Source organism: Protopterus annectens, chromosome 12.part0, assembly GCF_019279795.1.
Source record: "Protopterus annectens isolate FY-2018-M chromosome 12.part0, PAN1.0, whole genome shotgun sequence".
Lineage (NCBI taxonomy): Eukaryota > Metazoa > Chordata > Ceratodontiformes > Protopteridae > Protopterus > Protopterus annectens.
Genome location: NC_056746.1, coordinates 1,282,591,457 through 1,282,613,815, shown reverse-complemented (window position 1 = coordinate 1,282,613,815; position 22,359 = coordinate 1,282,591,457). Strand labels below are relative to the sequence as shown.

At 45.0% G+C, this 22,359-nt stretch overlaps 1 protein-coding gene across 1 annotated transcript in view; it reads right to left on the bottom strand.

Annotated features, from left to right (window-relative positions):
* The window catches only part of TPX2 (TPX2 microtubule nucleation factor), a gene marked incomplete in the record, with an annotated part of 1,896,622 nt that overhangs the window by 1,837,472 nt on the left and 36,791 nt on the right, over nt 1–22,359 (bottom strand). Inside the window, 1 exon segment of the mRNA XM_044089016.1 lies at nt 20,099–20,213. Within this exon segment, the coding sequence (XP_043944951.1) occupies nt 20,099–20,186 (88 nt within the window).

The following is a 22,359-nucleotide window of genomic DNA, read 5'->3' as shown; positions in this document are numbered from 1 at the left end:
CATTTGAAAAAATTTTTTAAAAAAGAACAAAAAAAAAAGTTTAAAAAAAATTTTAAAAAAAAAAACTCAGTTTGCTGTTCCTGTCCTAACAGTTTCAGGGTGATTGACTAGCCCCAAAAGGGGTTTAATATTTTTTCCCCTCCAGTCCAGCTGATCTATATATACTAAAATTATATATTCCCCATTCTGGAGGAGGTATGGACCTCCTCGAAACAGACTAAATGTACTGATCTGCAATCGTAAGGAATGCATGTACATTTGCTGACCTCAAGACCCAAACCAAGTGAAAGTTTTAAAACACGAGAAGAGCAATTCCAAAGTCCAAGTCTAAGAAGACTTCCCTGCTTAGTTTAGCAGAAGCATATCTGTGTCAAGCAGGAATCAGGCAGCAATTAAATATGCCAAGAAACAAAAGGAATACAAGGTGAAGGATCAGAGGAGAAGGCAAGAAATATGGAAAATGCATAAATATAGCTGCAAGTATAGAAAACTTATGGAGCAACCTCGTGATCAGACTGAACACAGGAATGGTTAAGGTGAGGCAAATTCAAACCAAAATATGAAAGGCTAATATTGGTGGCCCAAGATAGTGGAATATGTACATGTTGGTTTACAAAGGCCATTGAACATGTGGGAGAAACGGATAAATGTAGGTTTTACCAAAAAAAAAATTGGAAACAGTCGCACATCTTGTTGCCAGTTGCGATATACTAATGGCAGAAAGACTGTACAATGAAATGCATAATGTGGCATTGGGGATTGTGCAATCATATTGAAGTAGCTGAAACACAATGGATCACCTATTACCAACAGTTCAAAAAAATAGAGGTAAGAAAACCAGATATAGTAGTCCATGAAAAGGCTACAAAAAAGTAGCATTGATCATTGAAATTGCTACACCCAGTGACGACAGAGAGAGAGACAGAGAGAGAGAGAGAGAGAGAGAGACAGAGAGAGAGACAGAGAGAGAGACAGAGAGAGAGACAGAGAGAGAGACAGAGAGAGAGACAGAGAGAGAGACAGAGAGAGAGACAGAGAGAGACAGAGAGAGAGAGAGAGAGAGAGACAGAGAGAGAGACAGAGAGAGAGACAGAGAGAGAGACAGAGAGAGAGACAGAGAGAGAGACAGAGAGAGAGACAGAGACATAAAATCAGGATTTGCGAGCAGAAACTAGGGCAATGTGGAAGAAAAATAACCCAGACAGTTCCAACAGTAGTAAGAGCAACAGGTCTTATCAAAAAAGAGAATTTACAATTGTACTTCGATACGTTACAGATACATGCACTCAACAGGAATAGCAGGAGTCATCATTCCTGGGCACATTGCAGGTGCTGTGGAGAGCACTTTTGGCTAACAAAAATTGAATGGATGCTAATTTCATAAACTTTAGTCACATTTTGACTTTGTATTAGAAACCCAAAATACTTGGAGAAATTAGGCAGAACCACCATGTAATCCTTAAACAGTATGCAAGAGATTTATACTTAAAATGCCAGTGGAGGCAAAGCTCTCGTCCACAAGCACACAGAATAAAAATCAGGTTGTCAAAAATAAGAAGTTATGTACCTACCATAACGTTCCATGTTAGCTGTCTTCTTCTCGCCTTCTTTCTTGCTGGATGGGTTCGGAGCCGATCCTCGGCTCCGTCTCGGCCAATACTAAAGCTCGAGAGCTAATTCCACCGGCTCGAGGCTCCCCTATATCCCACAAGGCTAGGCGGTAACTACTCAGATCTCGTTTGATAGCTAAACCAAGCAGTTCTGGTCTCCACAGTATGGAGAAAAAAAGAACCCACCTCTATATAAACCTGAATGTAAGCTACCACAAACATAAAAGGGGGAATAGAGGTGGTAGAACATGTGGGAAGGAAAACTCCAAAGGAAGCTCCCAAAATTTCCTATCGGTCTGTCCAGGCTAGGGGAAGGAGGGAGGTGGAAGAAAGAAGGCGAGAAGACAACTAACATGGAACGCTATGGTAGGTACATAACCCCTTAATGTTAAGTTGTCAATCTCGCCTTCATTCTGCTGGATGGGACCGCCCCTAGCACCTTATTCCGGGTGGCCTATCGGAACAGACTCTTGAGAACAGTGGAACCAAAGTTGGCACAGTTTCTGGAGGCCATATCCAATTTGTAATGTAAAATGAAGGTATGAGGAGAAGCCCAAGTGTCTGCTGCACAAATGGAATCTATTGGCAGCCTGTCCTGAAAGGCTACAGATGTAGCTAATGCCCTAGTTGAATGAGCTCTAGGTCTTGACGGCAGTTTTTGATGTCTGATTTCATAGATTAAGGTAATTATAGAGGTAAGCCATCTTGAAAGGGACACTAGTAACTGGAAGGCCCAATTTCCCTTCCGCATAAGACAGGAAAAGCTGATCAGATTTCCTGAACTGTTTAGTCCTGTCTAAATAATATCTAAGTTGGCGGTGAACATCTAGAAAATGTAACTTTTGTTCCGACCTGTTGGAATAGTCAGGGAAGAAGACGGGGAGATCAATTGTTTGGTTCAGGTTCGTCTCAGAGGAAACCTTAGGTAAGAAGGACGGATTAGTCCGGAGGGACACCCTATCTTTGTGGAAAACTAAGTAAGGAGGACGACTGCACAAAGCATGAAATTCAGTTACCCTTCTAGCTGAAGTTATGGCTACTAGAAAAAGTGTTTTCCATGAGAGCAACTTAAGAGGGCATGAAGCCGCTGGTTCGAAGGGATCAAGGATGCCAGAACCAAATTCAAGTCCCATAGTGGTGGGGGATCTTTGATTGGGGGCTTGAGCAGAAAAACACCTCTTAAAAAGGCTTTGCAGAGCTTATGGGACATGATACTGGAGTCTGAGACACCTACATGAAAATTAAATATAGCCGCTAGTTGTACTCGAATGGTAGATGAAGAAGAGCCTAAATGAAAGAGCTCTGCCAGAAAGTCTAGGATAGACTGGATAGGTGCAGTGAAGGGGTCTATATTTTTTGATGCTGCCCAGAAGGAAAAACGTTTCCACTTACTATTATAAATCTTCCTGGTAGAAGATTTGTGAGAGGCTATCAGGATGTTTCGGACCGAATGAGAGATTAAGGGAAGCCTGGCTAGGGTAGGAATCGGAGAAACCACACTGTGAGGTTGAGAGAATGAAGGGAGTGGTGCAGCTGGCTCGACTGGTGGGTCAACAGATCTGGCACCGGGTCCAGATGCCAAGGCTGCTCCAACAAGTAATGATGGAGGAACGGAAACCATATCTGTCGTGGCCAGTAAGGGGCAATGAGTATCATTGTAACTCTCAAGGCGACAGCTTTCTGAATTAATTAATTGAGATATCAGTGGAAAAGGGGAGAAAGCATACAGAAGTCCCCGGGGCCAATCGTGGACTAGAGCGTCTCTGGTGGGATGGCCTGGTAACAGGAAGAGAGTGAAGAAGTCATGACACTTGCTGTTTTGGGGAGTAGCAAAAAGATCGCAGCAAGGCTGGCCCCATCTTTGGAAGACTTCTTCCAGCACTGATTTCTTTAGAGACCACTTGTGGGGCATGAGAATGGCCCTGCTCAAGTTGTCCGCAATCAGGTTGGACTTCCCAGGAATGTGCGCTGCTATCAGAAAACGCTGAGAAGAAATCGCCCACTGCCAAAGTCTGAGTGCCTCTCGACATAAGGGGTAGGATCTGGTTCCACCCTGTTTGTTGATGTACCACACTACAGACATGTCCGTCTGAATTGCAATAGTCCCTGTGGGAAGAGAGTACTGAAGGGCTTGCAACGCTAAAAGCACTGCTCTCATCTCTAAGACATTTATGTGCAAGTGGCACTCGAAAGGTTGCCACGTGCCCTGGACTGTCCTGCCCTGATAATGCCCCCCCCCACCCGACCAGGGAGGCGCCCGTTGTCACCATGGCGACTGGGGGGGGGGGATGAAAGGTCTGCCCTGGAGAACTTGAGGTGATGTGATCCACCAAGACAGGTGATTCTTGCATGATTGAGTTATTAGTATGATATGAGACATCGGGAGCTTTTGGAAGGACCATTGAGTAAACAGCATCCATTGGAGGATCCTCATGTGGAAACGAGCTAAGGGGAGAAGGGTGATAGTAGCTGCCATGAGTCCCAATACCTTCAAGACTACCCTGGCTTTGACCTTGTTGCATTGTAATAGAAGGTAAACTTGTTTGCGGATATCTAAACACTCTTTGCTCTAAGTCTGGCGGAAAGATTGAGTGTGTTTAAGGTGGCGCCTATAAAGGTAATAGATTGACAAGGCAGATTTTTCGAAATTTATTGAAATGCCTAGAGCTTGGCAAGTTTGGATGGTGAAGTTTCTGGATAGAAGCAGTTGATGTCTGGTGGTGGCGGTATGGAGCCAGTCATCTAAATATGGAAACACCTGGAATCCTTGACGTCTCAGGTGAGCCGCAACCACTGCCATGCATTTGGTAAACACTCGGGGGGCTGTAGTGAGACCAAAGGGCAGGGCTCTGAACTGGTAGTGACTGGCTCCCAGCCTGAAGCGGAGAAACCTCCTGGAGCATCTGTGCATTTTGATATGGTAGTACGCATCCTGAAGGTCTATCGAGCACATCCAATTGTACTGACCCAAGAAGGGTAGAATGGACTGTAGCGTGACCATCCGGAATTTTGTTTTTTTGATATAATTGTTTAACTTGCCGAGATCCATATAGGTCTCCAGTCCCCTGTTTTTTTTGGTACCAAAAAGAATTTGGAGTAGATTCCGGATCCTTGCTGGTCTGCTGGGACTGGTTGGATAGCTCTTTTTGACAGCAGCTTTGATATTTCTAGTGCTGCTTGTTCCCTTAGACTGGGTGGAACGTCTGGAAGGGATCCTTTTGGTTGGGATGGGATGTGAATAAAGGGAATTTTGTAACCCTCGGATATGACTGACTGTACCCATTTGTCTTAGGTGAGGCGTTTGGGTACAGCGATAATCTTCCCCCGACTGCCTCCGAAGGTGGACAGCCGGGCAGCTCCTCAGGGATGCTGAAAGGGTTTATCAGAGAGTTTCTCTGCTACCCTGGTTTTGCGGACCTCCTCTGCCCCTAGGCGGCGTGTATAGTTATTCCCCCCTCTGCCTCTAGAGGGGAATCGACCTGTGCCAGCCAGATGAGACTCCCTGAGGTTTGCGGAACCACATTTTCCTCCCTCTGACCTTTTGGATAAGGTCTAGAAGGGTAGAAAACGGACTCTCACGGCAGAGAGAGTCTTACCTTCCACCTCGCATCTAGTCAATGTATCCTTCACCTGAGGACCAAACAATGTTGAGCCATCAAAGGGGAATTGGTGAAGGACGCCTTGAAAGGGTCCGCGAAATTGCAAAGCCACATCCAGGCGGACGTTGTAAAGCTACACCTGTGCCTGCATTTTCTACCCCATCAGCAGCATATGAGATAAGCCGCATGGAGGAGTTAATCTAATTCAGGGTTGCCAACTGGGAGTTCATTTTGTCTTGGAACCCCTCAGCTGTTGGATCCTGTATAGCCTCACCCATATCCTTGAGCAAATCTCTCTGGAGACGGGTGAAGTGACACAAGTAGTTCAGGGATCGCATTGAAAAGGTCGCTGATGAAAACATCCGCTTACCGTACCTGTCCATGGTCCTAGACTCCTTATTAGGAGGATGGATAGGTACAGAAGGATCGGCTAACTCCTTCTTAGTGGCTGCGGCCACCACCATGGCATCAACAGAGACACCTTTAGATAGAAACTCTCTCCTTAGGGGCAGTAATAAATTGACGGCCTCTTTGGGGTAGGTTCCACTGAATCAGGGGCCGTCCAAGCCTTCCTTGCCACCATTTCCATAACGGGGTCAAAGGGAGGGGACACCCAGGAGGTGGAAGGGCGAGAGCCAAACGCCTCAAGGTAAACTGACTCGTCCTCTGAAGGGTTAAGGGCGGGCCAGTTCCCCCTCTGTTTCAGGATTTCAAGGATGTCAGCAAAGGAGACATCCTCAGAGGGGGACCGAGGGGAACCTTCAGATTCCGCCAAGTCAGTGTCAGAGGTGATAGACTCAGGGGAGTCAATGTGCTTCCTCTTGCAATGTCTCTTCCGAGGGGGTTCTCCTACCGGATCAGGAGGCGCCTCGGAAGAGAAGGAAATTCACAATGGGGAAACCTGAGGAGCTGGCTCTCTCTGCGGTCTGATACAAGGGGATGGGTAGAAATCACCGCAGGCACTGAAGAGGGAGGAGCTGACGGAGCCGACTGTGGGGTAGACACTGGGTCTAGCACACTCCGCATGACTTCGAAGGCGTCCCTATCAGCCAAGGCCGGAGGTCCCCGCTCCGAGGAGACAAGGACCCCCCCGGCACAGACAGGGACAGCTCCAAGGCCGATGTAGGAGCCGAACTCACCAGCGCCGATGCTCAGAGAGGGAGAACGGGGTCGGACAAGGGTCTGATGCCACTCGCCCCCTCGGAGCAGACGAGGGAAGCTCGGCGCCGAGATCCCTCCAATGAGGAAATCGGAGCAGACGACGGAGCCAAAAGGGAAGGTATCTGCTCCGAAGCACAGACAGCCACGGCTCTGATGAGCCCCGGCTCCGAACTCAAAGGAGTCTGAGGAAGAATAAAAATCGGGGATGGAAATAGCCGCTGACTGTTGAGTAGGGCTATGCAGCATTTGGGCCAGTGCCTCGGACTTGAGAAGTCTACTCACCACCCTTAGTAAATCATGGTCGGATAGCCTGGAGGACCGAGAGGAATGAGACCTATGGCTCTGCTCCGACAGAAGAGGGGATCCCGGATCCAAATGGATGGAGCTGATGGAAAGGGACCTAGACCTCTTCTTTGAAGGTGGCTCCGATAAGCCTATTGGAGCCAACTGAGTCTCGTCAACCTCGGCTCCGGTCAGAGCCGAGGTAACTGTATGAGATTTGGAAACATCGGCTCCAGCCGATGTCGAAGCAGTTTTAATGCTTCCAGGGGACTGCTCTGAAACTGGAGCAGACGGTCTGGAAGTCTTAGAAGGCTTCCCCGACGCAGACTGGGTCGGGGGGCCTTCAGGCTTTAACAAGCCACGTAGAATCAACTTATTTTTGCGTTCCTGCAGGACTCTAGGACTGAATGCATGGCACACAGCACATGAGTCCTGCAGGTGCAAAGTTCCCAGGCAATATACACAAGAAGTGTGACGGTCTGTCAGAGACATTTTCTGACAGCACGAATCACACTTCTTGAAGCCTGAGACCTTGGAGTCTTTAGACATCCTAAAAGCTGAGTGAAGAAAAACACAAACACAACACACAGACACACCCTTAACCAAAATAAAAATCCAGTCACACTGAAGGACTAGGGAAAGGAGAGGGAGAGGGCCAAAGGCCTAAAAGTTAAGAAGGGAATAAAAAGGGAATTCTAACACAAGAGGGGACCCGATTTAAACTAATGGGATACGTCAAATAAAAACTAAACTAAATGGAAAAAAATAGGGGTTGAAATTGAAGTTTTTTAAACAAGAAAACTTACTAACCTGCCAGAGCCGGTAGAAGAAGCACCTCGTCAGCTAAGCGGCAAACGAGATCTGAGTAGTTACCGCCTAGCATTGTGGGATATAGGGGAGCCTCGAGCCGGTGGAATTAGCTCGAGCTTTAGTATTGTTTTGTGGTCGGAGCCGAGGATCGGCTCCGAACCCATCCAGCAAGAATGAAGGCAAGATTGACAACTTAACATCAGTTAGTTATGCTGAGGTACTTTAATGTAATCTTCGAAAATCCCAAAGACCTCCTAGGCACTCCACCTGCAAAAATTATCCTCAGCAAACCAAAACGCACTCAAGAAAAGCAACACTTAACACTACATATACAGCCACACCCAGTGGAGCATCAACTAAAAAGCCCACAAGGCAAGCTAATACTACCCAGGACTAGTCCTAGGGGACTCAAGTTGTTAAACATACTGATGCCCCATTCTCCAGGTTGGGCAAAGAAAATAACCGTTGGTTGCTTATCAGGAGCCAAGATCTGTCAAGTTACACAGACAAGGTCATTACTCTGGAGGAACTACGTTTCGCCAAACATTTCGGATTTTTAAATGACATGACGGGAACAGGTTCCATTCCTAACTCAAGGTAGGATTAACTTTTGTGAAATTAGTATGGTTTTAGTCTTTGATGTTTAGAGTTTGTCGCAGCACCCGCAATGTGCCCAGAATAGACTCCTCCTGCAGTTCATACAGAGTTACATGTATTTGGTAGGATATCTAAATACAACCGCAGATTCTTCACGAGACCCAGTTCACCTGTATTACTACTGGAACTGTCTGGGTATCAGTCTTCTGCCTGCAAACCCTGGTATTTTATGACAGGTCTCTTTGAATGCAAGACTAATCACCGTGTAGCACGTTCACTGATCAATACTATCGTCTTCAAAAACTACTACATCTGGTTTTCTGGCATCTGTTTTTAAAAACTACTACATCTGGTTTTCTGGCATCTATTTTTGAACTGTTGGTAATACGTTATCCCATTTGGTATAAACTTCATTTTTCATAACACTTTGTTGCTCATGTTTCCAAGGCTTCTCAGCTGCTTCAATGCTGTAATGTTTGCACAGTCCCCACTGCAACAATCTTGGCAAGTTATGCTTCCAGTATACAAGCCCTCTGCCATTTATGAAATCGCACCTAGCAGATGTATGACAGTTTAGCTGTTTCACAGCAACTGCATTTGTCTTCTCCCACACTTTCAATGGACTTTGTAAACCCATGTACATGTGATATTGGCAGCCAGGGATAGTGGATTAAAGTTCCATCTTTTGGATTAAATTCACCTCTCCTTAACCATTCCTGTGTCAGGTCCTGATCAACATGAGGTTGTTCCAGGAATTTTCTGTACTTGCAACTATAATTTCTGACTTTACTACATTTCTTGCCTACTCATCTGATCCTTCTTGTATTTTTTGGGGGGGAGGGGGGGCCCACATTCAGTTGCTGCCTGATTTTTGTCTACTTCCGGTTTGATTTCCATTCCCACTTGACACCGATGTGCTGCTGCTAACCTAAGCAGGAAGTCATCTTAGATGCATTCTCCTCATGTTTTACAACTTTCACCAAGTTTGGATCTGGAGAAGTCAACACATGTATGCAGTCCTACAAGTGCAATACATGTAATCACTTTTGAGGAGGCCCACACTCTTTCAGAATAAGGACTATCATTTTAGTATGCATGGATTTTTATATTTCATAAATGTAGAGCATTTCTCTCCTTTTTCTGTCCAACTGATCCAGTACCTTTCTGGGGCTAATCACCCCAAACCAGTAAGCTAGAACATGAAGAAAAAATTGGTTTATAGACTGGACTTCATTCTTAGCTGTCAAGACTGCAAAGCATTACTTTTAGTCTAAAATATTCTTTACAGAGTTTTGTTCACATTTTGCTCATGGCTTTATCAAGGTCTATGTCTGGCCACCAATTTAGAATAAATGCGAACTGCTAAACACCGAAAGAAAAACTTCGAAGTGGACAATCAGTGATGAAGACTTAAAAAAAGAAAAACTACATCAAATGGACCTAGTCGGCCAAAATCGCACACACGACCAACCAAGGTGTGCCCCCCCAGACACACACCCAACTATATATACCAACTCCAAAATAGCACTACAGTGGGGAAAAGGGAAAAAGGTTTCTTTGCACTTACCTTATGTATCATGTTACTTTGTTGTTGGCCAACTATGGCCATTCAATGTATTTTTTTTTTCTTCATCGATGCAGTTTTATTTCACGGATTGCCCTGTCTGAAGTTTGTGTTTCGCAATTCGAGTTTATTCCAATTCGGTAGACAAATGTATACCCATTTTGCCAATCCTTCAATTCCCAACTATTTGTAGACTTTCTCCTGCTCAAGTTTCTTTATATCACATTCTTGCCCCAGACTGCTTCTGCTCATTTAAAATCGAGCCAAACAACTCATCTAAGATTTGACCACTTGAAGTTGTGCTTTCAACTCCTCATCCACAGAGAGGATAAGAAGTCTTTACACTTTGATGTGATCCAAATTGTAACCATGACCCAAGACAAAAGAGCAGCAGTGACAGTCACCCTAGAATATTCCCCTTTGAATTTTTCTCCCTGGAATAAAAATTTGTCTTTCATCACGACTTAGCTGATTTGTTGCTACAGTGTAATCAATGCAGGGTCATCTTGTACATTTGAAAGCACTCCTTTATCCACGAATGTGGGATATGGTCAAAATTTTTGTAATCTGTCCATGCCATAATAAGGAGTTCAGGTTTCTTCTATATGGACTATAAACTGTCGACATTAATTCCAGTATATAGAGATATATATCTTATACGTTGTCAGAATGCAAGTTATTGGTCTAGTTTTTAGGACAGCCTGCATTTCACTTTAATTGGCTTAGTTTCTGGTATCATTCTAAAGGGATATTTTGTCTACATCAGAGTACATGTAGAAACCACAGTGTTTTACCAAGGATGGTCTACACCCTTTATTTGAGAAGAAATTTTAGGCAAAAAGGATGGATTAGTACGGAGGGATACCCTATCTTTGTGAAAAACTAAGTAAGGACGACGACTGCACAGAGCATGGAGTTCGGATACCCTTCTCACTGAAGTTATAGCTACCAGAAAAAGTGTCTTCCAAGAAAGCAACTTCAGAGAACATGAAGCCGCTCAAGGGGAAGAATTAAAGATGCCAGAACCAAGTTCAAATCCCATTGAGGCGGGGGATCTTTGATTGGAGGTTTAAGAAGAAATACACCCCTTAAAAAGGCTTTACAGAGTTTGAGAGCCATGATGCTAGACTCTGAAACACCAACATGAAAATTTGATATGGCAGCCAATTGAACTCTAATGGTTGATGCAGAAGATCCTAAATGAAAGAGTTCTGCTAGAAAGTCTAAAATAGACTGGATAGGTGCAGTAAAGGGATCTATGTTTTTTTGATGTTGCCCAAAAGGAAAAGCGTTTCCATTTGCTACTATAAATCTTCCGGTAGAAGATTTATGAGAGGGTTATCAAGATATCTCGGACTGAGCGAGATATTGAGGGAAGCCTGGCTAAGGTTGGAATCGGAGAAACCACGCTGTGAGGTTTAGAGAAGGCAAAGATTGGTGCAGCTGACCAGATTGGTGGGTTATCAGATCTGGTACTGGGTCCAGATGCCAAGGCTGCTCCAAAAGGTAACGATGAAGAAAGGGAAACCATATCTGTCGAGGCCAGTAAGGGGCAATGAGGATCATTGTCACTCTCAAGGCGATGGCTTTCTGAATTAGTTGAGATATCAGTGGAAAGGCATATAGAAGTCCCCGGGGCCAATCGTGGACTAGAGCGTCTCTGGTGGGATGGCCTGGTAACGGGATGTGAATAAAGGGAATTTTTTAACCCTCGGATATGATCGACTGTACCCATTTGTCTTGAGTAAGGGAAAGCCAGGCTTTTGGGTACAGTGATAACCTTCCCCCGACTGCCTCCGAAGGTGGACAGCCGGGCAGCCCCTCAGGGGTGCTGAAAGGGTTTGTCAGAGAACATTTCTCTGCTACCCTGGTTTTGCGGACCTCCTCTGCCTCTAAGGCGCCTACTATTATTCCCCTCTGCCTCTATAGGGGAATCGGCCTTGCGTCAGATGAGACTCCTGGGATTGTTTGGAACCACATCTTTCCTCCCTTTGACCTTTGGGATAGGGTCTAGAAGGGGTAGAAAAACGGACTCCTACAGCAGAGAGAGTCTTACCTTCTACCTCGCACCTGGTCAATGTATCCTTCACCTGTGGACCAAACAAGGATGATCCATCAAAGGGAGAATTGGTGAAGGATGCCTTGAAAGGGTCCGCAAAGTTGCATAGCCGCATACAGGCGTGACGTCGTAAGGCAACACCTGTGCCTGCGGCTCTACTCGCCCCATCTGCTGCATATGAGACCAGCCATATGGAGGAGTTAACGATGGAATTTAGGGTTGCCAACTGGGAGTTCATTGTGTCTTTGAACCCCTCAGCTGTAGGATCCTATATCAGTTCACCCATATCCTTGAGTAAATCTCTCTGGAGATGAGTGAAGTGGCATAAGTAGTTCAGCGACCGCATTGAAAAGGTCGCTGATGAGAACATCCGCTTGCATCTGTCCATGGTCCTAGATTCCTTATTAGGAGGATGGACAGGAACCGAAGGATCAGCTAACTCCTTCTTTGTGGCCGCAGCAACCACCATGGCATCAACAGGGACACCTTTGGATAAAAAAATCTTTGTCTCTGGGGGCAGTAATAAATTTGGATGGTCTCCTCGGGTGGGTTCCACTGAGTCAGGAGCGTCCAAGCCTTCCTTGCCACCACTTCCATAAGGGGTCAAAGGGAGGGACACCCAGGAGGTAGAAGGGCGAGAACCAAAAGCCTCAAGATACACTGACTCATCCTCCGAAGGGTTAAGGGCTGGCCAGTACCCCCTCTGTTTCAGGATCTCAAGGATGTCAGCAAAGGAGACATCCTCAGAGGGGATCGAGGAACCTTCGGATTCCTCTAAGTCAGTGTCAGAGGTGATAGACTCAGGGAGTCAATGTGCTTACTCTTGCACTGCCTCTTCCTTGGGGATCTCCTGCAGGGTCAGGAGAGGCCTCGGAAGAGGAGGAAATTCCCAATGGGAATCTTGAGGAGTTGGCTCTCTGCGGTCTGAGACAAGGGGTGAGTAGAAATCACCGCAGGCACTGTAGATGGAGGGGCTGAAGGAGCTGACTGTGGGCAGAACCTGGTTCTAGCACGCCCGCATGACCTCAAGGCACCCCTGTCAGGCAAGGCCAGAGGCCCCGCTCGAAGAGACAAGGACCTCCCGGCACCGACAAGGACGGCTCCGAAGCCGATGTCGGAGCCGAACTCACCAACGCCGAAGCCCCAAGAGGGAGAGCGGGGTCGGACAAGGGTCCGATGCCACTCGCCCCCTCGGAGCTGACGAGGGAAGCTCGGCGCCGAGATCCCTCCAAAGAGGAGATCGGAGCAGACGACGGAGCCGAAATGGAAGCTATCGGATCCGACGCACTAACAGTCATGGCTCCGACAAGCCTTGGCTCCGAACTCAAAGGAGTCGGAGGAGGAATGTATTGGGGAACGGGAATAGCCACCGACTGGTGAGTCGGGCTATGCAGCATTTGGGCCAGTGCCTCGGACTTGAGAAGTCTACTCCCTACCCTTTGCAAGTCATGGTCGGATAATCTGGAAGACCGTGAGGAATGAGTTTTGTGACTTCGTTCCGAAAGAAGAGGGGATCCTGGCGCCGAATGCACGGATCCGATAGAGGGGGATCTGGACCTCTTTCTCGATTGTGGCTCCGATAAAGGTATCGGAGCCGACAAAGTTTTATCAGCCTCTGCTCCAGCCGGAGCCGAGGTAACAGTATGAGGCTTAGAAACATCGGCTCCAGCCGGAGCCGATGTCGAAGCCGACAGACTTCTTAGCAGTCGACTCTGGAGCAGGAGCCGACTGTTTGGAAGTTCTTGAAGGCTTCCCCGACACAGACTGAGTCGGGGGGCCTTCAGGCTTTAATAAGCCCCACAAGATAAGCTTATTCTTGCGTTCCTGCAGGACTCTAGGGCTAAACCCATGACAAAAAGCACAAGAGTCCTGCAGGTGCAAAGGCCCCAGGCAATACACACAAGAAGTGTGACCGTCTGTCAGAGACATTTTCTGACAGCACGAGTCACACTTCTTGAAGCCTGAGACCTTGTCTTTAGACATAATAAAAAAAGAGAGCCTAACACACAAACACACTACAGACACTCTCTTTAGAAAAATATTAAAATAAATTATTAAGGTTAAGCCATAAACACACACACACACACACACACACACACACACACACACACACACACACACACACACACACACAAGCCCTTACAAAAAACTAATTTAGTAAAGGACTAGGGGGAGGGAAGGGGCCGAAGGCCTAGAATAAGGGAAAAAAGGAAAAGGGGGCTCGACAAACAGGGGTCGATTTATCTAAATTTTTTAAATTAAACTGAAAGGTTATGTATCAAAATTAAAAAAGGGGTTTTTAGAAGTACCTAAAGGTAAAAGTGTAACTAACCTGCCTGAGCCGGTAGAAAACGCACCTAGGTCAGCTATAGCGGCAAACGAGATCTGGGTAGTTACCGCCTAGCATTGTGGGATATAGGGGAGCCTCGAGCCGGTGGAATTAGCTCTCGAGCTTTAGTATTGGCCGAGTCGGAGCAGAGGATCGGCTCCGAACCCATCCAGCAAGAATGAAGGTGAGATTGACAACTTAACATCTACCATTTATTAAACACCTTTTCAAGATTCCAAACCACTCCACACCTAAACACAGCAGCCTATGCAGAAGTGTTCAGAGCCTGTGTGTAACCAGCCACGTGCATGCCGAAAAACACACACAAACCACCCTGGTGGAATCCTACAACTAAAGTCACAGCTAAAACTAGGAACAGTAACACAAAATTAAACTCTTTCAAAACTAGAGACAACTAAGAAGGCTAATGAAGTCCAAGAAAGCCAGTTTTGACAAAGACAGCTTCCCGGGTAAGGAAACCTAAGCTCTCCTATAATTTAGGAGACATACCTCAAAGGCAGCACAACACAGTATGCCAATTCGGTTGCGAATGGAGCCATGTGATATAGCAAATCTACTGGATAAGTGTTTCCAGTTTTAGCCCCCACTCACCTCCTGCTACTTCCCGGAAACACTATCAAACATAACCCGATAACATCCCAGGATGCTTCCTAAATGTGACATTTTAGACCAGAGTCACCAACACTACTACTAAAATTATAGCCTCAGAACAGGCTGTGGGCCACACAAATGTAGGACTGCAACGGTCATCCCTCTGCACAATGGTGGGCAATGAAAAGATCCTGGGAACTACAGACCCATTAGTCCAACTAGTCTCATATGCAAAGCCATGGAAAGAATAATGGAAATTTTGCCTTCAGACACTGGATCCTACCCAGTTTACTATAGTCAAAGGCAGGTCATGCTTAGTAAACCTTGTGAATTTCTTTGAGAAGGTCACCAAGGCAATGGACAAGAGCAAAATAATGCACACTACCTACCTTGACCTGGCAAAAGCATTACCTACAATACCCCACTCCTGCATTGTAAACAAACTCTCAGAATTAAGAATAACCCCCATTTAACATGCTAGATAGCCATGACCCAGGAAGTTGGGATCAGAGAGACCACCTCCACTAATAGACCAGTCACTAGGGGAGTCTCTCAAGGTTGTACGCTAGGTAGATTCCTCTTTGGCAGTTGAGGGCACATCAATGGTCACTGGATGATCACGTTTACAGATGCTTGCAAAGTAGGAGCAGGCAAAGAATCCCCCCCCCCCCCCCCCCACAAGATAACATCATACAAAATGAAGCAATGCAAACAAATTAGTGCCAAAGCTATGGCTTAAAACTCAATGCCAAAAAACGAACAACAGTACCTTGTGAAGTTAGCCAATCTGGGAAGTTAATTCATTGACAAGACACCATTAAGAGTAGACCCAGAAGTCAGGAAATTGGGGATGTACATAGTAATCTGGCTTTCAAGCAACGTGTCAGAGTAGCAAAAACTCATTCTATGTTGCTGAACTTGTAAGGGCATGACATCTAGGTCTAGGGAGGTTACTGTGTCACTGTATTTGACCAGCAGACCCATCACTGAGGGCAATGCCCCCTTTGGTATATACTTAGGCATACAAAGCACAGCAGCTGAACGTCCACAGGATGTTCCTCACAAAATGAATGCATGTCGTACAAATACCATGCACACACAGATCACCATCTCTATACTGTTTTCTACAGACTGCTGAAAAGAAATCTATGCCCGATATAAAGGGCATCCTTGGATCCCACAGGGCGAGCAGCATTAGAGCTACAAGATCCCAGGACCTAAACTTTACTTCCAAACAGGACATGATGGAAAGCCAGGTACGAATCTCAGAATTCCCTTTCTCTAGAAAAGACTTCCCATCCATGTGAAGTAGAGCCCTCCTCTAACCTTGTTCAAGTGTAACCTGGACCAGTGGATGAGAAATAAAAATTCACCACAGGTCTGAGGTCTCAGATGGACAGAGGCAGCTGTTAAAAGTCATGATTTACCCAACATACAGCCTTTAGAATAAACCAAAGCACAACAACTTTTGGAATAAATCTGGGTTGCATGATTAGGCTTATACAGGCCCTAGTGGTCATAAACCTGTGAACCTTAAGCTCTGAAACAGGTCAATGACAGGCATATAAAATATATGTCCTCACCATGGCAAAGTAAACCAAATAAGGGGGATGGAAGGAGCAGCTACTACAGCAGTTATCTATTCAAACCCCCGTTTTCGTAAATTTAGCAACACAACTATTATCTTCATCATTAGATCACTGCTGCAGCAGACCAAGCTGTACGGCTACAATACCAAAACGTAAAGTTTGAGAGGAGGAAGGCAGGTTTAAGAGCCCATAGAGAATGGGGCTAACTAAGCCTGGTCTAGACATGGAAAACAGGTGTAGTTTGTAGTGCTTTGCAATACTGCTGTATCTTAGCATACTTCTACTAGAGCGCCCCCCCCATTTCCAAAGAGCCCAAGAAGCCAAAGCCTGATTAGAATGCTCATTAATCCTGCCTGGAGCTGACTTGCTATGGTGGAACAAGGACATGTCATGGGATAACCATTTGGAAATTGCTTACTTCGGGCACTGGTTATTTCTTATGAAGGTACGAAAGTGACTGCCAATCAGAATTGTTTTATTCAGTCAAGATACTATCAGAGTTATCTTCGTATAGTCATGGTATGAAGAACCCTCCCACACTTATTTTCAGCTTCTAAAAAAAGACAGACATGGATAGCTTGGCTCAAAGTAATCTTTGGACCACCCCAGGAGTCAAAGCCACCTGGCTACAGAAATCCAAGACTTCCCCATGATCCTGTCTCAATGCAGAAGTCAAACCAAATCTGCCAACAAAGCCCCGAATGGAAGGGATGATGTAACAACTTTAGAATCAAATACTTAGTCCAGACGTTGCACCAAAGCTATGGCTCCGAAATCCCTCAAACTCCAAATAGATTTAAGACCGTTAGATCAAAAAGTTGCTGAGGTCCAAGCTTTTGGATCAAACCTAGAGAACCTCAGAAATCTTGGATCCAGAACTTTCAAGCCAAGGGATGAATCAGAGGAGTCGTCACGGAGTCACTAAAGATGTTAGTCCAAAGTTCATGGATTCAATGGAGACCAAGACTGCAGCACTCCCAAATGAATTTGGGTCCTATGAAATTTGATCATTCTGTCCACATCTGCTTCAGACAAGCTCTTTGTAGACCTGTAGGATGAGGTAGATGGGGTTCTATTAACTCTACGGGGAGATGCCTGTAGAAAAGGTGTGTAGCCTCAAAATAAAAATAAGACACCTCCCAGAACAGAGGCCATCTATGGGAAGGACACTTGTATGAAGTTTGCCTGCTAAAATATCTAAAGCAGAGTCAAACCAAGTGAGAAGAGCAGTCAGAAGAGCACTTCAACTCTCTAGGATTTTCTTTGGACTCTGCATACCCCCCCCCCCCCCAAGACACTTCCAGCAGTTTATTTACAGAGGGGGGAAGTTCCAGATACTGAGGAGGCAGGAATCCCCAAGTATTACCTTGTCCCAAAGTTCAACCAAGGCTCTGTGGGTGAAGCCAGAACAAACTTCACACTACCTCAAGATGACTGACCTCAAGACAGTAAACTCTGCCCACTATAAAGGTGTAAAGTATTTTGGGCCTACACGAAGACCTTTTTTTTTTTAAACCTGTAGGCTTGTCTTACATCATGCAGCAAGATAAAGCCAATCCTGAAAAAAAAAATCGAGGGGATTATGGTAAGGGGGAGGAGCTTGAGCTATAGATCCAAAGTCTGAGAAGTGGCCGAAATTGATCAGCGGTCAGATCTGACGAAACACATCAGATGCAGTCTTAAAATGAAGGAAAGGTGGACTGCTTTATTATAGAGGACAACCCAATCACTGCAGCACCACTGTACAGCATGGTCAGATGTCACGCATTGTACACTTAAGATGAGCAACATTTACAACATATGCAAAAAGGAAGAGTCAGGAAAGGTACTGCAGAGACTCGTGCAATGATGCCCAGTCATGCTGTGAGGTTAAGCAAAACAAAGCTCCATCTGGTTCTGCTTTGTGAATGCCACACCTATATCAGCAGGGCCTCAGGCAGGTAGTCTGAATTTTTTTTTTTTTTTTGAGGAGACAGAGGGGTCATCAGACCCTCAGGCTATTGAGAACAGAATATTCCATGTAGCAAAACAGTGAGGCAGGGTACCTGGATGACTGTTCCCCTCTAGCAGGCATATGTACACACACGGAGCAGGCAATCAAGCAGCATGTTTTTGGGAAGTAGATGTAAAAATACCGAAGCAGACATGGGAAGAACCTTGTAAACAGCTAATGCAAATCAGGGCAACCTCAGAGAGGTGGTAGAGATCAGGACTGAACTCTGACGCAGAGGAAGGACATGCATCAAAGCTGCCATTCAAGTAATTAGATGCAAGTTTTACCATTTTTGTTACAAGTATACAAAAAAAACATGAGCCAGAGTACTACAGTAACTAAACTGCAGTAAAATAAGCAGGTGTACATATACAAACTGTACAGCAAAAGCCCAAAGTGAAAAGAATGCATAATAAAAAGTCTTCTTGCTTCTTCGTAAATGCACTTCTAAAGGGACACGTCCATTTGTTTGGGTGTCAGGGTCTGAAATGGCAAGGAACTGACTCAGCTTGGCATTAAAACAGCCAACAGCTCAGAAAAGGGGGGGGCAAGGAACTTCTTCCCTACACGTTGGTATTTAAACAGTGCAAGAGAGGACAGAGATCCCCCAAAGAAATCAGGAAATGAAGGTAAACGTCCTTCAAGTAGTGCTACTGAACAGTGGAATAAGGAAACGGATAACACAAAGCAGTTACCTTATGGCTCCAAGGCACCCTGCTCAATAAAAACTCAAAACCTCCAAATAACCTCGAGAACAGGAAATAGTTTCCTTTGTTACTCGTGTGTTAAGTAACTAGAATTAGAGCTGAAGAAGACACTTTCACAAAGCTACACTAGTGACCTGTAGAGATTAGGAGACAGCTTTAAAATGCTAACAGCAGATCAGAGAACACACACCGATTACCTAATGAGAAAAGTGAGCACTCATATGAGCAACAAACCAATTGCTCTAAAATGACCAAATACAACAAAACCACCCTCTGCACCACCCTCTGCTAATTATATAAACCAACTCAAGATCTGACATCAGGAGAAAGGCATATTCCCAGATCCTGCTGCACAACAATCTTGTTTATACAGCAGCTGGCAAAGCAACAGAATATTCAATATTACAAAGTGCAACCCATGACACAGAATCACCAGAAAAAGTGCCAACTCGAATTTAATCATGTCCAGAGGAATAGACAAGAGCAACATTCTTAAGTGTAAAGGCAGTTTTAATGGATATTTTTGTCTTGTAGTTTTATACTAACCCTGCATCACTCTAGAAAGATTTTAGCCTCACAGAAATTGCTAGCAAGTTTTAAACAGTCAACACTAGCTTGTATACAATATGAACCATTCTGGTAAATACATTTAACTGTGTGAATGTTACACTGCATTTACTGCCTACCATCCAAAATTAATGGCTGGGATGGCCTTCCACAATGTATGCATTTGTTTCAAAGCTATTTAAAGAAGCCATCTTAATAGCATACAGCAGAAGGGGCAAAAGGGAGGGGAAAAAATAAATAAAGTAATTCAAGCCTGGATTAGGGACTTTATCAAGACAGGCCCTCATCCTACTGAAGTACAGTAGACAAGGGGGTCACAGCAGCCAAGGCTACACATATTCAGGCACAGGTGAGGCAAAGAGGGGGTACAATAAAGCATGGCAGCCTTTGCCTCATTCTAACAGGACATGCATCCTTAAAAAGATAGACGTCACTCCCAAGTGCTCCCAGATTAAGAATGTGCAGTAAGTGAACTCAATAAAAGTGTTACTGCCTGCACATGTTTAAACAATGGATGAATTGGACACTCTCACAATGTGCTGAAAGAGGGATCCAGAAAAGGTAGAAATGCTAGTAAAGCATGCAAACAAAGACTGGCTAATTTCACCAAGACTCTTACCAAACCATGAATCTGCATTCTCGTCATCTTGTTCACTTAAAGCAGAAAAGTTGATATAGGTGGATGGAGCATCGTAAGAGTAGGCCATCCTCTATCACCTCTTGAAGACTTTCACCTGAAATACAGTTTTCCATTATGTTTGTGATATACAACAATGAAATTCAGTAAATAACTGTAGTTTCGTAGTCCGCAAAAATATTTAAGTAAAAACATTTCCTGTTATTGCTCTCACAACCTTGTGTGCTTAGTTCTGTAGCTTTCTGCGCACACAACTTATGCATAAAAGTGTACAAGAAGAGCTTAAAATGTGACCCCCAAAATGTCAGATTTCTAGCAAAAGGTTTGTGTGTGTGTGTGTGTGGGGGGCATGCAGACACTCTCACTGCCTTTCCTTCCTGCAAGAGCACAGGCTTTATCCTACCTCATTAATGCTGCCACTCCAGCAGAGTGAGAGATTTCTAATCTCACACGCAGACATTCCTGGAGAGCACTGAATGAAAATGCACAGCAAAGCACAACTAAATCGTATCAAAGTCGCTGCACTCTGCAGTGGAGTGAAGTGTTAAGAAGGCATTTGGCTGGACCGGTTACAAGGACTAGGTTATACCAAGATGCACCTCATCACTCTTTAACCTTCCTTTTCCAGACTTCTGAAACGGAACACCTGGACCTGGTTAGGCAAAGTACAACTGAAAAATATCTGGAGTGGTAGGACAATTAAGAGCTACATTTAAGGCATTTTTGTTGGTTACAGAGACCACTCACATGGAGAGAATGGTGCGATTCAGGAAGCAAATGTGACAGGTGAGGTAAGGTTAAAGATTTTTTTAACTTCTTCCTGCAACCAGACAGCTGTGTGTTGATAATTCTAACCCTATACAGGATACTGCAGCTTCAGTATAATGGAACCCTTGGAGCATGTGCCACAGGCATCTGAAACTGACAAAATTGCTCAAGCAACTTGCAGACTGATATGAAGTATAAAGTTTTGAAAAGGACAAAAACAGCAGTGTGCAGTACATTTCTGTTACAGAGGACAAGCAGGAGTAATTATTATGGCTGCAGTAAGATGTCCTGCATGGTAAAGCAGAAATAGGATTAAGTACTTCTACAGTTCAAGGAATTGTTCGGCATAGCTCCACTAAAATGCAGAAAGAGGGACAAGACAAAACGACCTCATAGCAAGGTAGAAATGTTTGAGAAATCCAAGTTATGTACTTACCAAAAACGGTTTTCCTCATCTCTGAAAACTGGAAACCCCTAAACTGGCCATTTCTAGCATCTACTCTGCACAGCAATGAACTCACAAGCTGAAGTGCCTTCCATAAGGCATAATCCCCTTGCACTGCAGACACTATCCACATAAAGTGTACTAAGGAAGTCTAGCAAATAAGCACCAAGCAAGTTTGCATCTTAAAATGCGAACACTACAAGCCCTTAGACAGTGAAAATTTCAAAAAGAGGACAAGCTGGGAGGGTCATTCCAGTGTCCACAAAAAATTCAGTATGGATCCAAGCCAACATGGGGTGGCCTGAGCTACAAGCTGAATAGTTGTTCCAAAGGCCACCTGAGCTCTGGATAAACTGCTCAAGCTAGAATGTTTGGCAAAAGTATTCTACAACAAAGCAGCAACCACTGCCATCTCCTCTGAGAAACTGAATAAAAAAGCATTAGACATGGCCCGAGCTATAAGCAAATGTTTGCTTGAGAAGTCAAGGTTCAGCTTGCAAAAGTGTAACAATGTGCTATACAACCAAATAATTTAGATAAGGGTATACGTGGAAATCTTATTGCCCTTCTCAGATGAGGAAGGAAGTGCAGTTCTGCAAGTAAACATACCATAACAGATGTTCCAAAATTATCACTGCTGCAGTAGCCTTGGCTATATGGGTTATATCCTGCCAAGGATAACAGCCAGTCAAGCCACCTATCAAAGCTTCAGAATACGTTCCACAAGCTGTTAGCCAGCCAGCTCAAGCTGAGAGGACTAACTACAAGTTTGGGCATCAAGCCTTTCACAGCTTTCATGCCACCAAAGAGAGAGGTTGAGCCCTGAAAAAGAATACAGGAACAAAAAATAAAACATCCACACCCTGGTAATAAAGACAAAAAAAGGGGGGTGGGTAGGCTACCGCTAGGGCTGCCACCTTTCATTGTGGCTAAAACTGGACATGGGCCACACTCCTTGCACAGCCCATAATTGTGCTCATTCCTTGCACAGCCCATAATTGTGCCCATCTCCATCCATGTCCCACCTACT